At 49.8% G+C, this 24,620-nt stretch overlaps 1 protein-coding gene across 1 annotated transcript in view; it reads left to right on the top strand.

The window, feature by feature from the left end:
* Positions 1-15,277: 15,277 nt before the first annotated feature.
* The window catches only part of GRHL2 (grainyhead like transcription factor 2), a 52,254-nt gene continuing 42,911 nt past the window's right edge, over positions 15,278-24,620 (top strand). The window contains 1 exon segment of the mRNA XM_064154009.1: positions 15,278-15,959. Coding sequence (XP_064010079.1) covers positions 15,847-15,959 — 113 coding nt within the window. The 5' untranslated portion in view covers positions 15,278-15,846.

The following is a 24,620-nucleotide window of genomic DNA, read 5'->3' as shown; positions in this document are numbered from 1 at the left end:
TGACAATAAATACAAACCTTGCTGTTGTGCCTGTCAGGCTGAATGACCATTCGCTGGCCCATACACTGCTGAGCAAAGAGACTTGCTCTTAGTGAAGATCACACTAAGAAACTACAAATAATGCTGAATGACTCAGAGTGCTGCTGGGTCCTTTAATCGAGGGAAATTTGCTCTAATTATACTTGGGTTTCTTCTTTCTCAAATGGCACCAGCTAGTACCTCAAGGATAAAGTCTTGTCAGCCAGGGAAGCTGTTCATAAGTAAAAAAGACAAAGAACCAAGTGCTTTGTCATCTTAGCGAAGTGAGGTGCAAAAGAATTGCTGTGTGACAGGAATAAATGCAACCCTATTATGACTGACACGTTTGTAACCAGCAGGACTTAGCATTGGTGTCTCCCACGGTTACTATCAGACGACTCCCAACTCCCACTCTGCAGCTGAACTACGGAGAGCAGGAAAGAGGAGCTGGCTGCTGCACAGGCACACAATGGCTCGATTGTGAGGTACGCAGCATAAGTGGAAATACACAAACGCGGAGCTCTGGCCACAAACGGGAATAAGCTGTGAAAGACCGAGCAGCTCTTCTGTTGCTAAAAATGAAGGGTCACCTACAGTAGTAACGCCCTCCCCCCCAAACCATCTGAAAAGCACCGTCAAGGACCCCTACTGTCCCCACAAAATTGTCCAAGATTCCCTGCAGGGACTTGGCGCTGGGAGAGGCTGCCGCAGGAGCTGGAAATGGGGCCACTTGCCACAGTTCAAGTGGCTTTACTCCAAAACTCCGGAGGCCTGGGTTCTTGCTAACGGCAGAGCTGAGATTCACTGCACATAAGCGATTTAACTGTTTCTAAACCAACCGATGAAGGTTTCTCCCCTCCACGTTGGTGCCGGACCGGGTGAGCTTCTGAGCTGCGCCGCTGCGCCGGTGCCGGGCTGCCGCCGGGGAGCACCACCTTTCCGAGCGCTCCGGAGCTGTGCTGGCATCCATCCACAGAGCTTTGGGACTGATGCACACCGCTCAAATCTCAGCTTTTCCTTTTTTTCCCTCTCCCGTGACACTGTGATCACGCTGAATTCTCCCTTGCCAAGATTATCCTCTCTCCAGGCAAGTATAAAAAGGGGCAGCTGCTTTTCACAGCCCCTTCCTCAGCTCCTCTTCTCTTCTGATATTTACTTTGCTTCTTTACCTCGCAAACAGCTCAGCGTCTTGGAGCCTGGGCTAAGCCCAGCCCTTTTGTGCCCCGCAGTCATGGCTGCATCTTGAAGGGAAAGCTGATTCCCAGGAATGCTGTGCATGCACATACCTGGGCGCTGCACTCGCACCTGCCCACCGGGGAGCCCAGTGCTCGCTGGCCCTCGCAGCCGCATTCCAGCCCTCGGAGCTATTACTCGCTAATTGTTACCTGTCAAACGGGTAAACGAAGCTCTTGGGCCAAGTCCAAACAAGAGAATATTCCCACGAAATCCTAAACCAGCAAACCTTTGACCTTTCCGTAGCCCCACACTGATGGTCTCTACAGCAGCCAGAGAGGAGGTGGCCCCGTCTGGCTGCTGGTGGTGCCGCCGAAGCTTTCTGTGCATGTCAATACTTGCAGGACAACAAAGCAGGCAGCCCAAGGAGCACAGCACAGCTCAAGGAGCATATAGCACAGCTCAAGGAGTACAACATAGCCCAAGCAGCGCAGCACAAGTTTATGGACGGTGAAGAAGTAACATGCAAAACATCCCGAGGCTGCAGAAGTGCACAAAGCAGCCCAGAGCCATCTGGGAGGGCTGGAACTGCCATTTCCACTTCGTTTCACCCCGTTCAGGCTTGCTCTGCCCAGCATAACAGGATCAGCTCCTCTGGAGCAGGAAGGTCTCTGCACACTTGGCTTCGCTCTCCTCGGCACTTTCTGGAGAGGTCATTGAGGGAAAGTGGCTCAGGCCAAACTGCTCCATCATAAAGCCCAATCCTCCTGGCTAACGGCACATAAAAGACATGCCCCTGCAGAAACACACAAAGAAAGGCAGCCCTGCCTTTGCATTGCACCGCTTCTGACCCCAGCTGGAGGAAAGCTGTGTTACCGAAGGAGATGGTGACATGGGAAGAAAGTTTTGTGGCTTCTGTAATGTTCAGAAGTAACATCCTGGTATTGCTTCTCGATGTCTGTGTGAGGTTTCATCCTAGTTAGTTTAACTGAGAGGGTAAGCAATAGCTGGAAGCTATATTTACAGCTATTTCAGATTTGGATGTACATGTGAGGGAAATAAGAAAGCGTGGAACTCCCAAGAGTGACCAAAAAACCCTTAAATGATGACATGAAGAAGGGATTCTCACAAAAGACTGCAAAACACTTGAGAAAAACAGCACCCATGGGTTCTGGTGGGTTCAGTCGCTCTAGTGACACTTCCTGCACTTCTGCATGTCTCCTTCTAAATGCCAGCTGCTCAGATTCCTGTGACAGATGGGTGCTATCCGAGTCTCTGATTCTTATACTTCATTTGCACACCAGGAAAATGCCTGAGAAGGAAATACAAGGACACAGTCAGGAGATGAAACCTTTATTTTTCAAATGTCATGATTCTCCAGCATGATGGAAAGAAAGGGGTATCTGCACACATGCACTTCAGAGCCTGAAGCTCAGGGCCTCTGCAGTGTATTCTGTCATTTGCTGCACCATGGCACTGGAGAGCCAGAAAGACAACAAAATTCATGCATTCGTTACAAAGGGGGAAAGAGCAGTTCTCAAATGCTTGGATCTTTGCTGTGGCTAAGGACACAGAAAGCATCTCTGACACTGTACCTTCCTATCACCACAGTCTGTTGTCCACAGTAAGTGCTTCACTGCTCGTGTGATGGACTGCATGGGCCAAGCTGCCTGCTTCTCCCAGGGAGCTGGGAGGAGGGCACCCGGGCTCCCTGCCACTACTTAGCCACTAAGCTCGTGCACCAAGATTCTCACACCTCAGTCAGGCTTCCTTTGGTGACTTTTCAGTTAGCATCCTAACCCCCCAGGCTTAAAATGCTTTCTGTGTATTTGTCTTTTATTCCAATTGTCAGGGCCAGCAGACATAAGTTAAAACAATTTAAGGAGATGTGCACACCTGTGGTTTGGCAGCAGTTAGCCTAAACCCACACAACCCTCTCCCACCTGAGAGCCTGACCCATTTCTGTTACCCTGGGTGTGACTGACTTGCATTCTCTCACAGAAAATAGCAAACACCATGCAAGTGCTGCTGCACAGCTGCAATTCACCTCTGCTCTCACTGCATTGAGTCGTCACATCCAGAGGCAGCTAATGTAGGTCTGCTGGCCCCAGCAGGGGCTGTGTGCAATCAGTGCTAAAGGATCTTCAGGAGAGGAGCAGGCATGGGGCATGGAGAGAAGTTCCTGTGAATAAATAGTTGTGTTTGATTCCTCATCTAGACCACAGATCAGGGCTGAAGAACCTGTTGCAGCCCTCAGCATTATACAGGTAGCAGCACCGACCTACGAACCAACAGAATTCAACCCCACGGGGCCTGATCAGCATCTCACAGAAAGGTTCTCAGTGGACTCCGCCTGCCACAGGATCAGGCCGTGGGAACCAGCAGCCAGGTGGTCTGAAGGAGAAAACGACACCTGGAGTACAAAGAGACTTAAAGCCAGGAGGCTGCAGCCTTGGGAAAGCGACCAGTCAGAAATGTGCAGGTCTAGCAGTTTCGTGGGCAGGGAGGCAGTGACTTCATTGGCATGGCACAGAAAATTCCAGCTATCCGTCATGTAAGGTGGCTGACACAGGCGAGCCTACAGCCAGGCTGCCGCTGGCTGCTGAAGCCGTAACGACCCTGTCTACACAGCACAGCACAGCAGCCAGCTCCCAGCCTGCCCAGCACTACTGTCATCGCCACCAAACGCTACCCACTGGAGCCAAGGGCTGCAGCTGCTGGCGTTCTCTGCATTACCAGGCAGTCTCTGAGCAGAAGCACTTCAATGCACCCTTCCCGGGCTCAGAAGGGTCTCCCCATTACAGCTCAATTGGCTGTTTACACTGAGATAATTACTGTGCGCATAATTGGCCTTGCTTACACCGAAGATTTTCAGATATCCTTGGTCTCCCTTCCCCCTCCCTGCCCCGATGTAAACTCTGGAAATCAAAAGGAAGAGCATAGATCAAGGGGAAATCCCCCCTCCCCATCTTGCAAGACTGATTTTGGAGGGCCAAAGCATCAACCTTAACCCCAGGCATCTAAGAGAAGTTCACAGTATCACCAAGGTTGGAAGAGACCTCACAGATCATCAAGTCCAACCCTTTACCACAGAGCTCAAGGCCAGACCATGGCACCAAGTGCCACGTCCAATCCTGCCTTGAACAGCTCCAGGGACGGCGACTCCACCACCTCCCCGGGCAGCCCATTCCAGTGTCCAATGACTCTCTCAGTGAAGAACTTTCTCCTCACCTCAAGCCCAAATTTCCCCTGGTACAGCCTGAGGCTGTGTCCTCTTGTTCTGGTGCTGGCCACCTGAGAGAAGAGAGCAACCTCCTCCTGGCCACAACCACCCCTCAGGTAGTTGTAGACAGCAATAAGGTCACCCCTGAGCCTCCTCTTCTCCAGGCTAAACAATCCCACACTAGCCAGCTATGAAGTCACTTCAAAAGCCAAGGACAGAGGCGCAGCGCACAGGACAGCCGGAACGACTGGCATTCCTCCTGACGGCGCCTGCAGACCTCAGCATGGCACCTTCTGCACAGCCACCTCTCACGGGTGCCCGCTTCACCCGCGTCTGGCAGCACCTCTCAGCTCAGAAGCCTCCTGGCTCTGCAGCGCTGCCGGTCCCCTGGGTTGTCCCGCATTTGCAGAAATTCACCACCGATCCTGCCAGGTTTAACAGATGTGCCCGGACTGCTGGCGATGCCATGCCTCTTAAATGCACAGCTGTCCTGTGAGCCAGCCCTGTGCGAGGCTGCAGGGGGACTGGGCTGTGCAAGTGCTGTAACTAAGTCGCCGTGCTCACAGCTAGCAGGCTTTAATCCATCCCAGAAGACTGCGTGTACATTCGCCGGCACTTAGCTCAAAGCCAGACTGCTGCCAAAGGAGGTGGGCCTGCCCTGTCCTCTTCCTTTTGTTGGCTCAAGCACTCCCACAGTTTAACTATGGAGTTTTAGGGGGCCAAACCAGCCTGCTTGCCCATCTGGAAACAAACCCTATTAAAGAAACCAAACCAAACCAGTTCTCAGGAAGTTGAAAAAGCTGTGACACAGGAGGGCAGAAATGCATGACCCAGGGTAAGAAAGAGAGACAGCCCCCTTGGGCAGCCAGATGCTCTTCTGCTGGGCTGAGCCATGCAATGGTGGCTCTACTGCACTCATCTGCCAGGAATCTCAACAAAATAGGCTTTGTTCAACTTCACTGCCAGATGAGGGTTGAAGCACGAAGCTGTCCCACCTCACCTTACAAACAAGATACCAGGAGAGTGGGTGTCACGACCTTCTGAAACATACTGCTTTTGACTCGAGTTGCTGCCTGCTCATTGCTGTGATCTTGGGGATACCACAGGAACCCCTGCTACAGGACGGCTTCCTCCTCCACTGTGTTGTGGCACCAAGCTCAGTGTCCACCACTTCACACATACATAAACCCAAGGAAAAAAAGATACCAAGAGTTATAAAACTGGAGAATGGGCTCCACTCTGCCCAAGGCAAGGCTGTCCCTGTTACGACACCACATCAACTGTCCTGTGCAGATATCGTTCTCAGCTTAGAGCTAGTAATGCAACATCTGAAATTCAACCTATGCTGCACATAGGATGAACCAGTTAGCTCTGATAAAGAGATACAGACACGTGGAGTTAAAAAGCCTCTCTTTCAAATGCAGTCTGTCTGCTCTGTGAGTGCAAGTCACCCCGAATTGTCTTCCTCCTGTAAACTCCACCTTCACCTTTCCTACCAATTTAAACAAAGGGGCTGAAACAGGCATCTTTCACTCTCCCAGGCACTGCCTGGGAGCACGCAGGACGGCTGAGGGATTCTGCTCGGCAGCAGCTTTAATGAGCAGCTAGGCATGATGATGTTTCAAGAGCAAATCCACAAGGCACTCCCTCTGGCACACACTCCTCAAAACATGCAATCCCTGCCTGGGCAGTTTAAAAATAAATGTGCTCTACACTGGGGAACTCACTGGTTTCTCTGGGAAGGAAAGAGTACTTTCCAGGAGCCAGGCAAACTACCTGTGTGCACCTGGCACGGTGCTGAGGTTTGGGCAAGGGGTTAATACATTCCTGGCTCTGCACCAATTGCCCACATAACCTTTGGCAAATTTGCTGCTCCAAACCCTCACGTATGAGATGGAGAACTGCTGCAGCTGCCTCCCCATGCCTGCACCTCCTTTCATTCACAGGTCAGAAGCACCTGGTGCCTAGGCTGGGAGAGCTTAAGCAATGCCAAATGTCTTCACCTTGGGGCTAGCAGACTGCAGGGAGTCAGTTTGACTTCCCTCTCACACGGGTTTCCTGGCCCTCTAAACGTGTCCTCATGCACTCTGGAATGACACAGCCCAAGCATGTGATATTTCCTCCCCCCCACCAAGAACCCTAACAATGGTATGGATTTTGCAGAGGGGTGATTTATACCCCCAATGATAGCAAAGCAGAATTTGCCTTCCTCAGAGTCCTAGTACTAAGCAAAGTTTATGGTGAAATAGAGAGCAACATACACATCTCACCACCACCCTTCCTTCGGGGCCATTGCTCAAATGTGGGTGCTAGAGAGGAAAAAAACCAAACAGTAAAGAAATGTAAATGTAAATCTGCCTGCTTCGCTGCTCACACCCAAACACTCACCTAAACAAGCACCCGTCTCCAGGTACTGTTTTCAAGTCCAACAAGACAAGCAGATGCTCAGCATCTCTGTCCTAGAGTCACATAAAGCTCCTTCCCAGCGGAACACCTTCACCTTGCCTCTTCTCCAAGCTACTTGGATAAAAAGAAATCAAAATGTAAGGGGAAAGCAGGGATGTTGGAAACCTGTTTAGCGAGAGATTTACTTTCTCTGCTGAAACAAACAAAGCAAAGTCTGCAGGGCAACTCCTATTCACGTGTGGTGTCCAGACCATGGCACAGGGAGAAGCTTCTGCATCCTGACTGAACAGAGAAAAGAGGAGTTTTGTCTGACCTTTCTCTTTAATAAGGGGCACAGAGAAACAAAGGAGGGTTATTAAACAGCCCGTGTCACAGCCATGGAACACAGCTAAAGGAACTGGAATCACACAGCAACTCCAGTCTGCATTGAAAAAACACTATTGGGTTAGGCAGTGGAATAATGCAGACAGGCAACAGAAACTCTGCAAAGCAAAAACCTTTAGAGGAACTTGGAACTAGCACTCCTAGCAACAGCTACCCCACAAGACAGGGGTGACATGAAACAGAACAGGTATCCCATCTCCTTGGGTCTCAGGGAAGCCTTGTAGCAGCAGGGGAACAGCACAATCTCCTTCCACAGCAGCCTGAGAAGAGATAAAGCAGGCGTGTAGCTGCATGCAGGGCACGGGCGTTGTATCAACACGGCATTGTCGAGCTGTGAACCTGACAGGACAGGCTGAGCAGGCAGCTGCAGGGGATCCAGAACTGAGGTCTTCCCCAAGCCACAGACCAAATTATCTTGAAACTCCTGAGCACACTGAAAAACCAAGGACAGGCAATATGAAAGGCCGGAGATGATGTCAACAAGCTCTGGTCCCACACTGTCCCCACAGTCTGCTGCAGCCCTTATGCTTGTGAGCTGAACCAGTTGGAGGCCACCCTCTGAAACACTCCTGGATTTCACAAGAGAACAGCAACAAATAGTAGAAAGTGACACTGCTACACCTGTCTGTAGAGGAACTAAAAGCAGAGTTGACAATGCTTGAACAGAAACCCAGAGACACGTGGTCTGGTGACCTTTCCATAGAACAAGGCACTGCAGAGATCTCCTGGCTTCAACACTGGTTCCTTTTGTGCCACCAGACAATTCCCTTTATCCTCTGCCCTTCAATTAAAATCACATTTGCTTGCTCCTGAGGGCAGCCACAAGGATAAACCTGCAACGTGCCTGGGGGCTACAACCCCCACCTCTTATTCACCAGCTTTTTCCATTTGCTGTGATTTCTGAGGTACTTTCCTATTCGATTGCAGCAGTGACCTATTTTGAGGGGAAAGCACAAATTTCCAAGGACCAGGATGATACCTCCACAGCTTTGTTTCCCAGCTCCTGCTGCTCTGACTGCAAAATACTTCTGTGGATTCTTTGGGCTGCATTCACTCTAGTTCCTGAGTGTGGGAAAAGCAAACAAGCAATTGTTTATGTGCCATCCTTCACCTGCTGCCTGCTGGAACACTTACAGCTACTTCAGGGAGCCAAAAGAGACACATTCCTCATGGCTTTTAGAATGCTCACTACTGCAGAGCTGGATTTTAGGCCTGTGGAGCTTCCACACGTTCATCAACACTCAATATGCTCACAGCCAATGAAAAAAGCATTTGAAGCTCTTAGATTTTCCACATGTGGATCACATCCCCCTATTTCAAATTCTGTTAAAGTGATACTCTGGTAAGTCACAATGGTTCAAGAACTGAGTGATAAGAGCTTGGGGCAGCAGCCTCCATGGCAAAACCAGACTTGACCATTGCCACCCTGAAGTGAGAGCCCTTCAGTCTAGGCCTCCATGGAACTAGGAGAAGGCCAGCACACCTCCCCTGGGCACCCACTGCAGCACCAAAACCAGCCCTGGGCTCATCCTGTACAAATGAGGGAAATCTGTGTTACCAAGAGAAGATGAAGAGAAGGGAAAAAGCAGAGAACAAAAGGGGGAAATTGGGGTGGAGGGAAAGGAGGGGAAAAAGATAAAGAGGGGGGAAATGGGGGACAACCCCTGCATTTTGAGGAAAAGTTGGTTTTAAACTACTATTTGTAATGAAAACCCCCCAAGTGTTCCAGTCATTAAAAAAGATATGTAGCATCACAGAAAGATTCTGGTTAGAAAAGCCCCTCGGGATCACCAAGCACAACTGATCTCCCTACTCCAAACCATATCCCCAGGCACCACATTCAGATTTTAAACGCATGCAGGGTTGGTGGCTCCACCACCCCCCTGGGCAGCACATTCCAATGCCTTAGGTATTGGGACAGTTTTCTTGCGTTCTCCAGGAACTCCTCCCAGCCTAAACAGACTAACAGCATTTTACCTTCAGCCCAGCCCAGTTCAAATCAAGATTAGTCAACATGTGTCTATGAATTTGCAGTTTTGCTCGGTCCTGACACAAAGACCCTGCCGATTAAAGCAGGAGACTGGGCAGACTTCAGATGGCCTCATTCCCACCATTTCCCCACAGGCCAGGTTATTGAGGTGCTTTAGCTCTGCCCCAGGATGGCAGCAGGCTGTTTTAACGTCAGCTTAAGGAACACATTTGCAGTGTCCTGCACCCCACACAACATTAGATTGTCTCTCAGAGGTGCTTTCTTACACTTCTCCACACTGCAGTTGCTCACCAAGGGAAGATTGACCTCCCTAATGACATAAATGCATTTTCCCAGCATTTCACAGCCCGTGAGCAAATCACTGCAGAAGGCTGCCAGGCAGCTCCAAGCGTCTGCAGCAAAGCTTACTCTGTGCTGAATTGGCTCCAAACCTGTGGGCAATCCTAGTGGCACGCACTGGTACTTTACTGCCTGCTGAATATTCCAGTCTCATGTCAGACTTTGCCACCGCCTCAGCGTCTCAGTCCTGCGCAGATCTCCATGCTGGGAGCTGTTTTTGTCTCCTGCTTTCAGCTGCAGAGACAGTGTGTGCCACGCTGCCTGAGCTCAGCATCGCAGGCTTACAACAGAGTCACGACGCTGACACCTTTCAGAACTAGCAGTCCTGCACTCATCTTGGGTCCTTCCTTTCCCCCTGTGTGTTTCCATACCGCTTTGATCAATCTAACCAAACAGAAATCAGCATCTCAAATCCAAAGTGCCAGGGTCCTCTGTGCCTTACCCTGTGCCCAGGAAATGCTTGATATTAATTCCATGAGCCTCCACAGTACTGAAGTGCTGCTGTCATACCTGACATGGAGGCACTCTGAAGTTGCTAAAGAGATCCCAGCAGGCCTGTTTGGGGAGCACAAGCTGCAGTGTCTAGGGAGCCTGGCAGAGATCTCTTAAGTACTGCCAGTAGCCACAGAACCTGCTGCTGGACGGCACTAATATGGTTTCATGGTGCAACATTAGGAGTAAACTGTTACCAGGATCTTGGTGACTTGGAATGACTCTCTTAAAGCTAGGAGTGCAGAATAACTCTCCCTTAAAGTGTAAGAATGACCTCTTTGGGGTAAGAGAGGGTGCACTGTAATCACTATAGTATTATTTTGGTGTATATGATGGCTGCACCCAAGCCAGTCAAGGATCAAGGTCTGCACAAGTTCCAATAAATAGTTTCCTGCAGAGGACAACTACAAAGGAAAGGCTGTGGGGAGGGTTAGCAGTAAATGTTTCATATCACAGAGCTAGTAGGTAGGTGGCTGTCTTTGAACCTACTGTGAGAGAGCATATTTTATATCAACAGACAGAAAGACACCAACAGAAACATGTGCTAAGTACTGCCGACTGAACACAGCTGTTTGCAAACATCTGCTCTCGCCAAACTGCTTCACAAAGCTGCTTTCACATAAATACCTCCGATATCTTCTAGCACAGGCTTCTTTCAATAGTTTTCTGAAATGCTGGGTGTAACTAGCAAGCCTAGTTAAGACTTATTGGTACACTCTGCTTCCTTTACCCAGTGCTGACAAGTCCAAACAATACTGATGCTAGCTGCTGTGGAGTAAATAGTGGAAACCTGACATAAAGCTTTAGATGGGTGAACTCAACGCTGAACCCCTGCAATGCCACACTCCCCCCGCCCCCCCAAACTATTGGCTGCTGTGCAAGCAAAGAACCAGGCACAGTATGAAAAACACTGATGTGCTCTTTTAGCTTTTCCCTGTATGCTTCAAAGATGAGTCCAAGACTTTCACTAATGCATTGCACAACTTCCATTCCTGCTCTGCACAGCCCTTACTCTGCAGGAAGCAAGGCTGGCACGGCCAGAAGGAGCACTAGCTGAGTTTTCAATGACTAACATTAGTTTATAATGATCTGGCAGATCAGGCTGGACTAGGCAGGACTTGCTTGACCTGCTCAGCTAGAGGTGGGCTCTGAGACTCAACATTTGATTCCAGTCTGCAGTCTGAAGCAAAAGGCTTACCCACAAAACAAGCACTATGCCTGCCCACCCACCTAGTTACAATAATAGTCAGGGTATATTTTTCTATCTAAGCAAGTCTCAACTTGCTGTCATCTCCAACAGCCCCAAATCAAGAATTCATTACTGCATTTCACATTCAGATCCCTAACTTTGACCTTAGAACATCACCTAAGATGCTGCCCAGCAATTCAGTCTCCTGACTACATCATTCTAAGAAAATGTCTCCTGAGAGTAGGCTGCTAAAGGCAGGTTTTGTATTTGACCCAGTACTAGAACAACAAACTCCATTTCAGTCTGAGTTACAGCTTGGGCTTGGTCCAGGACTGCAGATGGCATCAAATGCAGTTTTCTTTCTTGTAAAATCACACATCAGCAGCATTTCTATCTCAGGGAAGGTGGCATTTTCACTGATCTTTCTCTCCTTCTTCCTTTACATTTCATACTTGAAAAAAAGAAAGGGGGAGGTGGGGTGGGGGGTGGTGGTGGTGGAGGAATGACATCCAAATGTTTCTCATCATTGAAAAATTAAAACCAAGGAAGAAGATACTTGAACCAGTGTTTATCCTCTTGACAGTGCTCAAACAGGTAACCTTTTCAAGTCTTAAAACTTTCAGCATAAGAAATACTGGGGAAATAAACCTTGTCATTTCTGCAGGTAACAAGACAGACTTCACTAACTTAACCCATCACAGCACTGTAACACTGCCTCTGCCAGACAGCTTGTGAAGGCTCAGAGTAATGTGCCTGAGAGGCTCAACAGCCCGAGAGGCTCAGCCTGTTTTAGGACGACAGAGTAGTGTCGTACTCAAAACAATTGCACTATCTGCAAGGGGTACATTAATCTGTTTCTCTCCTGCGTTTTATGAAGTCTTCTGGCTTCCTCAAAATGCATCACAAGAAGTAATTCAAAGCAGCATTCTTCTGAAGAACAGCCTACAAGTTCAATGCTAGGATCTGTTATTCCAAAGTCAGGCTGCACTAGCAGCTTCTGAGTGGATTTATGGATTGTATAACATTTCTTTCCTGTAGCTGGTGAATGAAGGGAAAGGCTAACTAATACCTTGTGCTCAAAGTGTTATTAATCTACCTAAACATGATCAAAAAAGTGCCCTAAAGTGATGGAAACCTTCATGGGGCTATGCTTAAGCTGATTTATAAATGCTTTATACAGAATTGCCTTAATTTGATTAGTTGCTGTAAATACAGTTAAGGCACATTAATAGATATTTGTGCCTGACTGTAATCTCTAATGCCAAAGATGTTACAGACTCAAGTTTGAACTCAGCTACGGGAGTAGGTGAAAGAGGCTCAGGCCCCACATTGCAACACTACATGTTTTATACACACACACACGTGCATGCAAATACGTATTTATGTGTACACGGATATATCTGCTCACATCAGTACACGTTTCAGTGAATAGCCCTTCTGCTGCGCTCCCCTGCCAGGTGTAATCAAAGGCAGAATACGGAACATGTCTTCACCTAAGTCTGACATAGTCCAGCTGGCACTCCTGCAAAGATCAGTAAGCAATACAGTGATCTGCCCCACACAACAGGGCACTCTTTCCACGTACAGCACTATCTGTGCAGCAGAGGTTATCAGCGCTCCAGTCAGACGCCTGCTAGATGTCTCCAGGAGGACAGGTGGTAGCAGGAACAATTAGTGGGGTCCTGATCAGCCTCCGGTGGAGGAAAGGGGACTGAGAATGGGTGAGAGCAGATAAAAGTCTTTCTGCAACCCTTGCATTCCTGCTCAAACTGACCCAAGGAAGAGATGAGGCCCTCTTCACCTCTCCCCATCAGGGCCAAAGGTGCTGTTCATGCAGCCTGACCTTGTCCGTTGTGAGCCGGTGTAGATCTTAGAGCAAAGTACCCTGTAAAGTGGACTGTACCGAAGGGTGACAACAAATTGATGTTGCAGTTCTCTCCATCCACTTCGCCCCTGCACAGCTGGGCCTTCCTCTGTGAACATCCTGTTCCAGTTTCCCCGTTTTCTCTCTAGCTTCCCTTAGCCGGCAACACAGCCCCCTCGACCTCTCCCCGTCTCGACTGCAAACACACAGATCCATGCGGTACGTGTCATGTCCTGGCACCCCTTCACGCCTCTCCGGTGAAACACCTTCTGCAACAAGACGTGGTCAACTGGGTCCCAACCAGGGGTCGGGTCCAAACCAAATCCCCACAACAAAAGACTTAAAATCTCTACGACCCGACCGAAAAGCTATCCACGAGACTGTCCTGCGAAAGCCGTCGCCTAGCTGGGCGCCATCCGACGACAGACAGCGTCGGAGCCGGCTGGCGGAGGGGCGTCGGGGCCGGGCCGCCTGCGTGCCTCGCTCCGCCGCCCGCCAGCGACCTGTCCTCAGCCTCGGCAGCCAACCGGCGCCGCGCGAGGTAGCAACGGTCCTGTGCCTCGCGTCAGCCCACTCCGTCCGCGGCCGGGGAAAGGAGGGGCTGCCTCCCGGTGAAGCGCCTGCCGGCTCCGCGGCGGCTCCCCCTTCCTGCCGTCCCCTCGGCAGCGGCCCCCGCGGCTGTGCAGGCGCGGCGCGGGAGCGTTACCTGGCGCTCGCGGCAGGCTTACCTGCGCGCCTCTTCCAATGGCAGCGCACCTGCCGGCCCGCGCCGCCCAATCAGCGCCCGGCTCGCCCCTCTGCCCCGCTCCTTTACTGAAAGAATCCGGCGCCGCTCGGGAAAGTTACCTGTGCGTGCCCGGCCGCTCTCCGCGCCGAGCCCCGCTCGCCCAGCCGGCGTCCCAGCCCCGCCGCTCCCCACATGCGAGGGGGAGGGGGGCTCTACCTGTCCTACCTCGACGGCTGGCTGCGGAGCCGGGAGAGGGGGGGAAGGAAAGCAGAATTACCAGTAGCTCTGGTTCTGCCGTCCCGGGCGTTCACACACGCCTTCACCTGCACAGACCTGAAAGTCCAGTTCCGCCAGGGAGACGGAGGCACCGGGAAAAGGGGAGAGAGTTCATTGGATCAAACATGTCACAAGAGACGGACAAGTAAGTGATCGCAGGCACGCTGCTGCTCCCGCTGCGCGGGGCCGGCCGGCCCGCCTGGCTGGTTGTTTCCCCCTCTCCGGCGGCGGACGCGGAGCTGCCGGGACGGCGTTTGTCCCTCCGTAAAACGACGCCGACCCGTGTGGCACAGCAATTCCCAGAGCGCCCGAGGACAAGGCTGCGGTTCTCCGCCCCTCACCTCGCTTTCCACCTGGCCATGGGGCTTTGCGATTGTTTTTTTTTTTTTAATTATCTTTGTAGTTAGGGCTTAAAAAAAAAAATCTCTTTCACCTCGATGGCCTCTTTTCGGGAGGGAGCTGCCCTCGTTCTACAAGAGCGAAACAGGCTCCGCTCGTCAAGGCCTCAGACGAAAAGTATTCCTTAGCTTTTCTGTAAGCGCAACAAAAGGCTTTCATCCAGGGCCGGGCACGGCCATCTTCCTCCCGTCGCCTCCCCTCGGCTAGTGCCCAGCGGGTAGGGCGGGAGGCCACGCTCCTGCGGGCTGCGGGAGGTAGGGTCCCTGCCCAGCGCTGCCAGGGTGCTCTGCGGCCTCCGCCGCCCCAGCCGTTGTGTGCGCCTCCCTGAGCCTTGGCGCCCTGACCTTGTTTTCCCAGCGGGACGCCTCTGCAAGCCCGCCGCTACCCGGAGACCGGCGCCTCCGCCCTGGTTAAAAAGTAACTTTTCCCAGTAGCGGCGTCGGAGGAGGAGGAGATGGGAACTACTGGCTCCCGCCGGTGTCGGTCCCGCCACAGCCTGTCTCCGACCCAGGCGTGCGCACAGCGGCGAGGGCTGCAGGCCGCGGCGGTGGGGCCCGAGCCTCGCAGCGGAGAGGCCTGCGCAACAGACCGGACGGAGGCCGGGGCAAGAGCGGCGGTGAACTGGGGAGGCCCCCCTTGCCTTCCGGAGGCGCCTGGAGGCGCCGGCCATGGTGCCGGGGCCCCGTGGGCAGGCAGCATGACCGAGACGGAGCCGGCGGTGGGCAAGGCGGGAGCGGGGCCTGGCCCAGGGTGGGGAGAGGCGTCGGGAGCTGCCGTTCGGCCGCCCCGGCGTGCGTCCGACTCCACAAACCCTTCGCACCGATCGGGCCAAGCCTGGGGTTATTTTTATTTGCCCCCTTCCCCCCGCCCGCCCTGGTACGCCGTAGGGTAAAGCCGATGCCTGCATTCCCACGATGGCCGCGAAGTGTCTTGGCGTGAGGGCCGGGTCCTGGCTGGGAGCACGGCGGCGGCCTGCTGCTGTGCGGCGCCGAGGAGCCACCGTGAGGCAGGCAGGCAGGCGGGAAGGCCATTTTACCTGCGTGGGTTACTGGTGTTCCTGCAAGAGGCTGCCGGGGAGAATAATGGGGCAAGAAAGTTGGAGCGCGGCAGATTGCAGAGACCGTGCAGGAGGCAGCGGTGTTGTTTTACTGCTGCTCTGGGTCAGATAGGAGCGCGCCAGCCATGGGTGTAATCTCGGCTGTGCTTGGTGCTGCTCAGGTGCAAACCCTTGGACTCCCCAAGACAAAGGAAGGCGAGAGGAGGAGCCTGATCTTAGAGACGTAGGACTGAGAGAGACTTGGAATGAAAGAAAGAGATTACCGAACAAAGGGAAAAGAGTAGGTTTGGCTGCTGTGGTAGGGAAGAGATGGACTGTTCGGAGAAGAAAGATTTTAGAAAATGCTTAGTCCCGGCCTCTTCAAACATCGGCCAGTGGGACAGCACAAAGGCAGCTACTGACGTGAAGATAAACCGATTGTGGTAGGAGTTGGGAACAACATGGAGTTTGGAGTTCGTCTGAACAAGGATGGGAACTAACGCCGCAGGCAGGCAGATAAGAGCAGTAAATGATTTAAGTGCAAAGAAGGGAATAAGGGCAGAGCCCCGAGGGATTACAGTGAGGCAAGGAGCAGCAACTGAAAGAGTTTGGAAGTGGAACCAGATTAACTTCAAAAGAGTTGAGATCTGCCAAGAAACAGTGATGGGGGGCATCACAAAGCAAGGGACGCTTAGAGAACGGCACGAAGGTGAAAGGAGCTCCTGATGTGCTCTGTGGCTGAGGTGCCAGTGGTTTATGCAAAGCTCAGAAACTGTTGCAGCTAAGGGGAACGTAGAGGGGAGAAAGAGCAACTCAGTGTCGCATCAGCTTTGAAATGGAAACCTAACGCATTTTAAAAAACAGGGCTGAAGTTCTTCCCCTCTGAGTTTAGGATGCAAGTAAGTGGAGGGACGCTCCACCCATCCCAAGAGGAACAGTATGGCATAGTTGTGTGCTGCTAGGACTGAGTATTACTGCTATTCATCCCATGCTCTGTGTAGTGCTCCTGCTGCTACCAGTGTGAGGAATGTAAGAGCACTGCACGGCACGTATCAACGCTTTGCCCGTTGCAGGTATGCCTGTGATATGTATCTGGTTAAGGTGTTTGGAAAATTCAAAGGCAGTAGGTAAGAATTTGAAAAGGAAACAGTGAAGTAAAGAAATCCCCTGGTCTTCCTATACACAAGTTTAATAAGAAGACAAATGCCTTTGTTTTCAGAAAAGATGACTACTTGGAATGAGAAATTAGAAGCTGGGAGGGAAGTCTGCATGGAAAGTTTTGGGTAGTTCTTTTTGTTTGGGTGGTGTGGTTTTTTTGTTGTTAGTTTTTGTTGTATGTGTGTTTGGGTTTTTTTGGGGGTGGGGTGTTGGTGTGTTTAACGTTCTACTTCTATCCAATTTAAACTTAATCCAGAGACTCCAACATTATTCTCCTCCACATGGCCCATCTTTTACTTAAAAACAAATCTTCCCTCCAGGTAAGACTGGAGAGAGAAGCTCATTATTTTGATGTCAGTCAACTTGCCAATGTCATTGGACATGTTTTGTGCTAGTGAATTGCTGATGCAGAGAACTAAGCAGCCAAGGGGATACAGAAAGTGTGGGAAAATAGTGTGTCTGTCTCATCTCGCAGTGGCGTTTGCTAGGTATTCTGGAGAGGTGCTACACCCCCCTGCATAATGCCTCCGCAGGGCTGCCTGCTGTCCCTCTAGAGGGAGGAGCCAGGGACATGGGCGCTATCTGCACCATGAGCTTTAAGGGAAGAAGGTGGGCAGTTAGGTGAAAAATGCTGAAGTAGTGATTGCATTCTAACGCTAATCGAGGAGCTTGAATAGTTAGCCTTGAGTTACTGTGCATAATCCCCCCTTTCCCTTTGGTCTCTCTGCCTACACTGAGTCTTGCTTGCTTGCTCCCAGGGACTCCAGGAGAGTTTGAAGAGATAAGGCATGGTTTCAGGGGCCTTTCTCATCCGACTGAAGCAGGCTGTGGCCACTTGTTGCTGCCTTCGTTCCACTCTCTCAGCTGTGTCAGTAGAGCTGTTTGCACAGCTAGAGAGTTGGCTCAGGGGAGTATTTGGCTCAGTAGTCTTGAGCTCCTCTAGAAAGTTATTTTCAACAGTCGTTTTCCATTGTTTTACATTCTTCATATGCAGAGGAGGTGTAAGTGAATGGCAGGTGGTAAAGACAGAACTACTCAAACTAGAACCTCGGCAGAAGTAAAGGTGTTTTTCTGCCTCTGTGTAGAGAGAGCCATGCAGCTGCTTCTGTGACTATCCAGCTCTCAGACCCATCACAAGGGAACCCTGGGGGCTGAACCGTGGCCAGGGTGCATAGGGAAGGGAAGAGAGAGTGTATCCCCTTTGCAGGATGTAAAGGTGATTTCCAGGATTCACTTCTGCTTAGGATACAGAGGGGGGAAAAATTATCATTACAGAAATCTAGATCAGTAGCATCAGTGAAACCAGTGACCTCAATGCTTGTGACACTTTATAGGGTTTTAGAGATTGCCAGCAGTCCTGTGAATGAGGAGCAGCAGTTGTACAACCATTTGGGAACTGCCACAGTTGTGTCCCCACCACTTCTGGTGTTGTGTAAAGTTGGGAGTGTCAGATAGGCTGGGACTACAGTTGCACAAAGAGCAGGCTTGGTAGCAGGCCTGAGCATGCTGGTCGCTGTGGCTCTTTTGCTAGCTGGTCAGCCACACGCCTGTCAGGTCAGGGTGGTCAGGCTCCCAACACTCTCAGGGACACCAGATATGAGAGCTGAGGGCATGCTCAGACTGATTGCATTGAGGAAAGCTTGGGACTGCCTAGATCTGCAGCTGAATGTGTGCTTGTGGGTAAATAACTGAGGGGAGAGTGAGCCTGGAGGTAGGAATGGGTTCAGACCTGTTCCCACGTGTCAGTGGAGTTCTGTTTGCATTCATCTTGCTGCTTAGTGGTGTCTGTAGCAGAAGTTCATCTTGGGCTCTTCACAGAGTAATTTCCTCCCATTTCTTCCTTGGTGTGCAAATCTAGATGTTGCCTTCTTGTACTGAACTTCAGCCTCTAGTGCTGTAACAGCATGGGGAATGTTGGGTTGCAGGGTGATGCTCTCAGCTCTTATTTTTCCGTTTGACATGTTTCCCATCAGCAGATGCTGAGTGGCAATTAGGTCATAGACTACTCAGTAATTTGTTTTTTCTTCCTCACTGCTGTGTGTCTGGACAGGGTATCCACTGAGATGAATTTTCCAGGGTGTTACTCATCCCAGAACGAGTGGAGAAGCAGGAATTAGAGCTGTGTAAGTGCTTGCACTTTTCAGTGTCAGACATGCTGGCATAATCACTCCCCAGAAAATTATCTGTGCAAGGAACACTGTGTGCACAGAGCTTAGGGCAGAGGAGTAAGGGTGTCAAATGGTTGTGTCTCCCTGTTAACACTGCTGGCTGGTTGGTGCTGAAGTCTGAGAGCAGACTGAAGATCAAAGCAGAACAGGAGGGAGGGGAATATCCCAGGTTGCTCTCTGGATTGTAGTGATCACACACTCTGTGGAAGGGTCAGTAGGGACATCTGAAGGAGAAATGATATTATACCAGCTGACATTTGTTGTCAAGGCTTTTCACAGATTTTAATTGAAGGCAGGCCATTGAGTGGCTACCTTAACTATTTCTTCCCATGGCTGTGAAGCAGCTACAGACACAAAATAGCACTTCTTCTGCTGACCTAGCAGTTCATCCTGGGATGAATCTTCATTAACTTTGAAACTAGTTGTTGAGGCAACACCAGCTAATTAAAAGAAGAGAAGTAATTCTTTCAGACATCCTAGTATACCAGGACACTGTTCTGTACTTCAGGAGTACTAGCCTCATACAGACAAGAAGGGTTGCTTATGAAATGCTTAACCAAGGCAACCACTTTGAGTACATGTGAACTATGGAGAAGTAGCTTGAGAATGTCTCCAGCCTCGGGTGTTACTCACAAGTATAGATTTGTTTCTAATAGTGGGAAATAAGGGCAGCTTCCATAATTCTGTGTTTTTCTGTTCTGTGAAACAAACTTTTGGATTTGTGTGCTTTTAAAAAATATTTCTGGGAAGTCTTGCCTCCCAGCATTGCTTAGTTGTTGAATTAGCTGTAAAAACTCATATTCTGAAAAGCCTGCAAGCAGTGTTATCAATGCAGTCACTCTTTTGTCTCCACCAACTCTGTGGAAGCAAGGAATGTACAAGGGCCACAGGGCCAAAGGTCAAGTTGAACAGCAGCAGGTCTGGGAAGCTTTGTCGTGATCTGGGTTTAATTTTAGAGCCTACTGATGGCTGCTTTGATTCAGCTGAAAGAACTTTGAGTGCTCTGCACACTGGAAGTTCTCAGTAAAACAGAGCATGGTCTAATAGGACACTGCTAAGTAATTGCGAGTTCTGATTGCCTGTGAGCTACTGCAGTCACCTTGAGAGCTGAGTCCTCATCTCTGGAGAAGCCAGTGGTGTTTTTCAGATGGGATGGGACCTGCCTTTTTGTGAGACACTTTGCTGCTTGGCTTAGAAAAAAAAAAAAAGCAACAGGCTACTTGGTGCATTAATAACAAAAGATTGGTAGGAGCAATATTTGATTAAGATGAACCCCAAAAGGTCCTGAAATTGCAGGTGTAAAAAGTCTGTCTTGAGTGAGTCACTGCCTACATGAGCTAGTCCTCAGTAGGTGCTGTTTCATCCTTGTGTCAGGTCTGGTTTTGGTACTTCCACTTTGACATAGTATTTTTGTGTCAGTGTTAATGAATTGCCTACTTGTTTTAATCTTTTTAATCACTATTATATGCTCCAATTGCTTTGGTTCTGAATAACAACAAATCAAGTTTGTAGTAGGCATCTAACTGCTGAGCTGGTCTGTCTTGCTGTTCTGCTCTCAGTATGCTATTTTACTCCCTCTCAGAGCATTCTGTGAAGGTAAAACCATTTCTTTTAATCATTTGATGAGTAATCTTGTTCAGATTTGTCCTGTGCTCACAAGGGATTGTTGTCCCCAGATTGCAAGAGCCCCAAAGCTGTGTTCATTAGCAGGCAAGATGCCTTAGTCTCTTTAGGGGGAGTTTTTTTCCCTTGGCTGGGCCAGGGAAAGAATCTCATCTTACGGCTTTCTGGTGTTCTACATGCTTTGATTTTCCCTCACCCAAAAGTCATTTTTATGTGTTTATGCTCACTGGCTTGGGTAAGTGCATTTTGGAGACCTGTTTGTGCTTCTGGGAATGCTGTGAAAGACAAAGACATGAGCCATACTTTTCCTGTTGGTTAAACATTTCTGCTGTAGTTTGAAGGGGACACAATTAGCTAACTGAAACAACAGTGCTGCTGGCTTTTGAATTGCACTTTGGGCAATAACTCCTGCATTGTAAAAGCTTTTTAAAACCAAACCAAAACTTTGGAGTTTTTTTTTGTGGGGGCGTTTATTTTTGTTGTTTGTTTTTACCTTGGTGTCTAGGCAAAGGAGTATGCTGAGGGTAGTAAATGTGAGCTAATATTAGAATATTTAAAGCAATGTCGTTGAGCTCTAGGGCTAGTTTTGATTGATACTTCAGAGCACAGAGAGAAATGTATGATCCAGAATCTAAAGTATGTTAACTTCCCCAGCTTCTGTGAGATCTGTCCTTGGCTGTTTTTTAAATGGTCATAATGGTTCCAGTTTGTGCCTGTGAATTTGTCTGTATGTACAGTAGCTATAAGACAAATTCCATGAACATCTGTTCTGAATCTGTATGTAATAGCCTTATTGCTGAACTAAGATTTATGTAAGTGTAAAGCAAACTTAAAGGGCTTTAGAGCTACAGAAATGCTTGTCAGTGATCATACTCTGCTCTCCTTAGCCATATCAAAACTGAAGTGGGGGCTTCAGCTCTGTTTCTGGCTGTTGGATGCAGGGGTGTGTTCTCCTCTACCTTTTGTCATACCAAATGAAATGGGAGTGTTCTCGATGTTCCCTACTTGTTACTTGGCATTGGAGGATTGTGTTCTTCCATAGCAGCTGGAGTCACAGCTTACTTCAGCCAGCTCTATGATCTGGACAGTCAAAGGTGTGTGGTGCATATTTGCATGCAACACAGGAGTGGTCCCTTTGGATAACTTTGTTTACATTTTGTGTTTCTCCCAGCATTGCCAGACTAGAGACTATAGCCCTGTGTATCTTATTAGCATCCAACTGTAAAGGAGTTCATGGTAATTATCTCTTGGACTTGATGTGCTGGGTTGGGAGTAAAGATGGCCTGAGTCTGTTTTGCTTTTTCCAGTTATATAGCTCTATGGACCAAAGCCTCCTGCTCTCCTGAGGTGGCAGTTGGCAGAGGAAGCATGCAGGTGTGCTTGGTGCTCTTCTACCAGGCATAAAAATAGGCAGGCTCAGGAATGGGCTGAAATGGTGCATAAGGATTGCCTCACATGTAGCTTGCAGTGTTCCCACCTGGCCTTAGCAGGGAGGGGGAAGCCCTAATGCATTATCAGGGGTCAAAGAAGTCTGCAGGGACATGCATGGAGCAGCTTGATTTTTACAGTGGGTTATTTGTTGTTTGGGTTTTTTAAAGAGTTTTTGAAAGAACTGATGCAATGTCCAAAAAGAAAAGAAACAAACAAAAAACACCAAACCAAAACAAAAACCCAAACAACGAAGCCCTGAACAAGCAGGAAGTGCTTGTGCTGTGTGTCTACCTTAGAATTCTAACAGCCTGCTTTGGATTTCAGAGGTGAATTTCCTGGGCGAGGCAAAAGTTGGGGGGGCAGGCAGGATGAGACTTCTTCCCCATTAGCACCAAGTGGGTGAGGATGTCATGCTGAGCATGTGATGGAGGAGAGTGGAGTTCAGGGCAGGTCTGGCAGAGACTGAGGGCTGCCTGAACTCAGCAGATTGACGGGAAAGCTCTTAAGCATCACAATTGTTCTAGAGAGGCAGATAGGACATCTGGTTTCTGAGCAAAGAGCAGGCTGTGATCACAGTCAGAATTGTTTGTGGATGTGTTAGAGGACATTTCTGATTCTGTGCAAGCTAGTTTACAAATCACATTGGACTGGGTGAGAATTTTATAGCCCCAAGTGCTGGCTGTTCAAAGTTCATTATCTCTAATCTGAAGATAAAAGACCAACCCTTTCCATTCAGCTGTCTATTGACTTCAAGTAAAAGATTCCTCTCCAGCTGATGCTGTACTACTTCGGTCACTGAAATGAACATTTTGGGACATTTCTATTGGCACACACATTCTATAACCTTGTTTTTAGGTAAATTTGAAACTGTCAGTTACCCAGCTGCAGCAAGCACCAAAAATGGTGTGAATCTGGGATACTTAGGAAGGAAAGCACACAAGTCATGGAAGATGCTACACACAAGAAAACCCCCCTAAGTTTGTGTGTGTGTGTGTGTGAAACTGCCAACATTTTGCAAAGTAAAGATCATCTGAAGGTTGGTGTTGACAGAAAGACTCAAGCATCAGGACACTCTAGCTTCTAAACTAGAGCATTCCTCAGAAAATACCTCTTACCCTCACAGTTCGATGAATTCAGATACAACCACTTGTACTGCTTAACACAAGCCCATTGCAAGAGCTTGCATTCAGCTGGAGCTCAGCTGACTGCTTCAAGGGACATAGCCTCAGTTCTGAAGCTGTATGTGTGCTGATGTACTTTCAGCTACGGCAGGCACGGCCTTCCTAGCTGTGCTTTGCTTAGCATAACCCCTGACTAGAGGGGGCGGTGGGCTAGCCCAAATGAGGAATGGGCATGCTTAGGGCCGGGCTTCTCATCTGCTTTTTGGCAGGCTGCTTTAGAATGCGTGCCTGGGTCTCCAGCGGCTATTTGCTGATACTGCTGGCCGGAGTGAATGGGAATCTTCTTTCTTCATGCGAGTGATTCTCTGAGAATGTGTCCGCTGATGTGTTTGCAGCTTTTGATCAGATTTGTAGATGTGTTGCTTGATGGCAGGCTCCAAGTGGGGCTCTTCCTACAGGTGTGGTGTTCAGAGCAGCGCTTTTCGGTGGGATGCTTTCGTCTTCTGGGTTTCACTATTTGTCTCCGTGGGCCAGGTGCTGTAAGAGTCTCTCCAAGCAGCTGCCTGCTCTCATCAGTTGCCTGCCCCGGCATGGAATTGTGTCGTCTGGGACCAGGGGTGCTTCCCTGCTCATTCTCCCCTCGGAGTCTGGGTTTCCATAGCACATGTTACAGTATCAAGTATGCGGCTTCTGGTTACGGGGACTTAGCTTCCGCCTTGTCACATGTGGCCGGGACTGCCCGGGAGGTTCAGCAGTCGTGGCAAAGGAAAGGGAAGGTGTGCACACAAGGTTCACTCTTGAAGAGAAACCCTCCCTTGCGAGCAAGCCACCTGTACGTATAGCAAAGTGTTCTTGCCGCAAGCACCGTTGTTTTGGCTGACTGCTCTGGATGTAACCTTTGAAATTATTGACTATGTCAAATCGTGATCATTAGGCCTGGCCATTAACCTCCCACAGAGCTGATTACAGGGATGGGGGTGATGAGGAAGTTTTTCCTTTTTCTCAGTGCTTTGTCTCGGTCTGTTTGCAGAGTAAACACGGTGAGTGCCTTGGCTGATTGTGCTGCAGACCGTATCTCAAGCCAGGGGGGGTGGAGATTTGGTTTTCAAACGTGAAAACCTGGATTTTATAGAAAATGTGCCCTGGGGAGATGTTGGGGAGGTTCCAGGTCTATGCATCTTTGCCTTTCCAGACATCCCGACTGTTTCCTCATCGAGTGTCCGCTCACAGAACGTGTATCCCCCTGATCTTCGCTCCTCACACTCCGAGCCTGCAGCTAGGCATTGCCTGCTTGCCGGCAGCCTCCCTGCAGCCAGCGCAGCCCGTCGGAGGGCTGTTCCAAAGGCACGCAGCAGTGCGGACTGCCGTGGGGCTGCGAGCGCCCTAGTGTGGGGCACTGGGTAGCTGCCTGCGCAGCAAAACAGCCTGCATTTACCTGAAGGGGAGCTTTGTTGAGGAAAGGAGTGTCCTTGCCTGGAGTAACTGCCTCTGAGCCAGGAAAAATTGGCTACTCCAGAGTGGGAACAGGCCTTCAGCTACCTCTGGCACAAACAAGAGGGCTATTGCAAATCCGATCTGAGTCACTAACAATGAAGTATTGAAA

The sequence above is a fragment of the Pogoniulus pusillus genome, chromosome 14 (genome assembly GCF_015220805.1).
Source record: "Pogoniulus pusillus isolate bPogPus1 chromosome 14, bPogPus1.pri, whole genome shotgun sequence".
NCBI lineage: Eukaryota > Metazoa > Chordata > Aves > Piciformes > Lybiidae > Pogoniulus > Pogoniulus pusillus.
The sequence above is the reverse complement of the archived record's forward strand: the minus strand, read 5'-3'. Positions and strand labels throughout refer to the sequence as shown.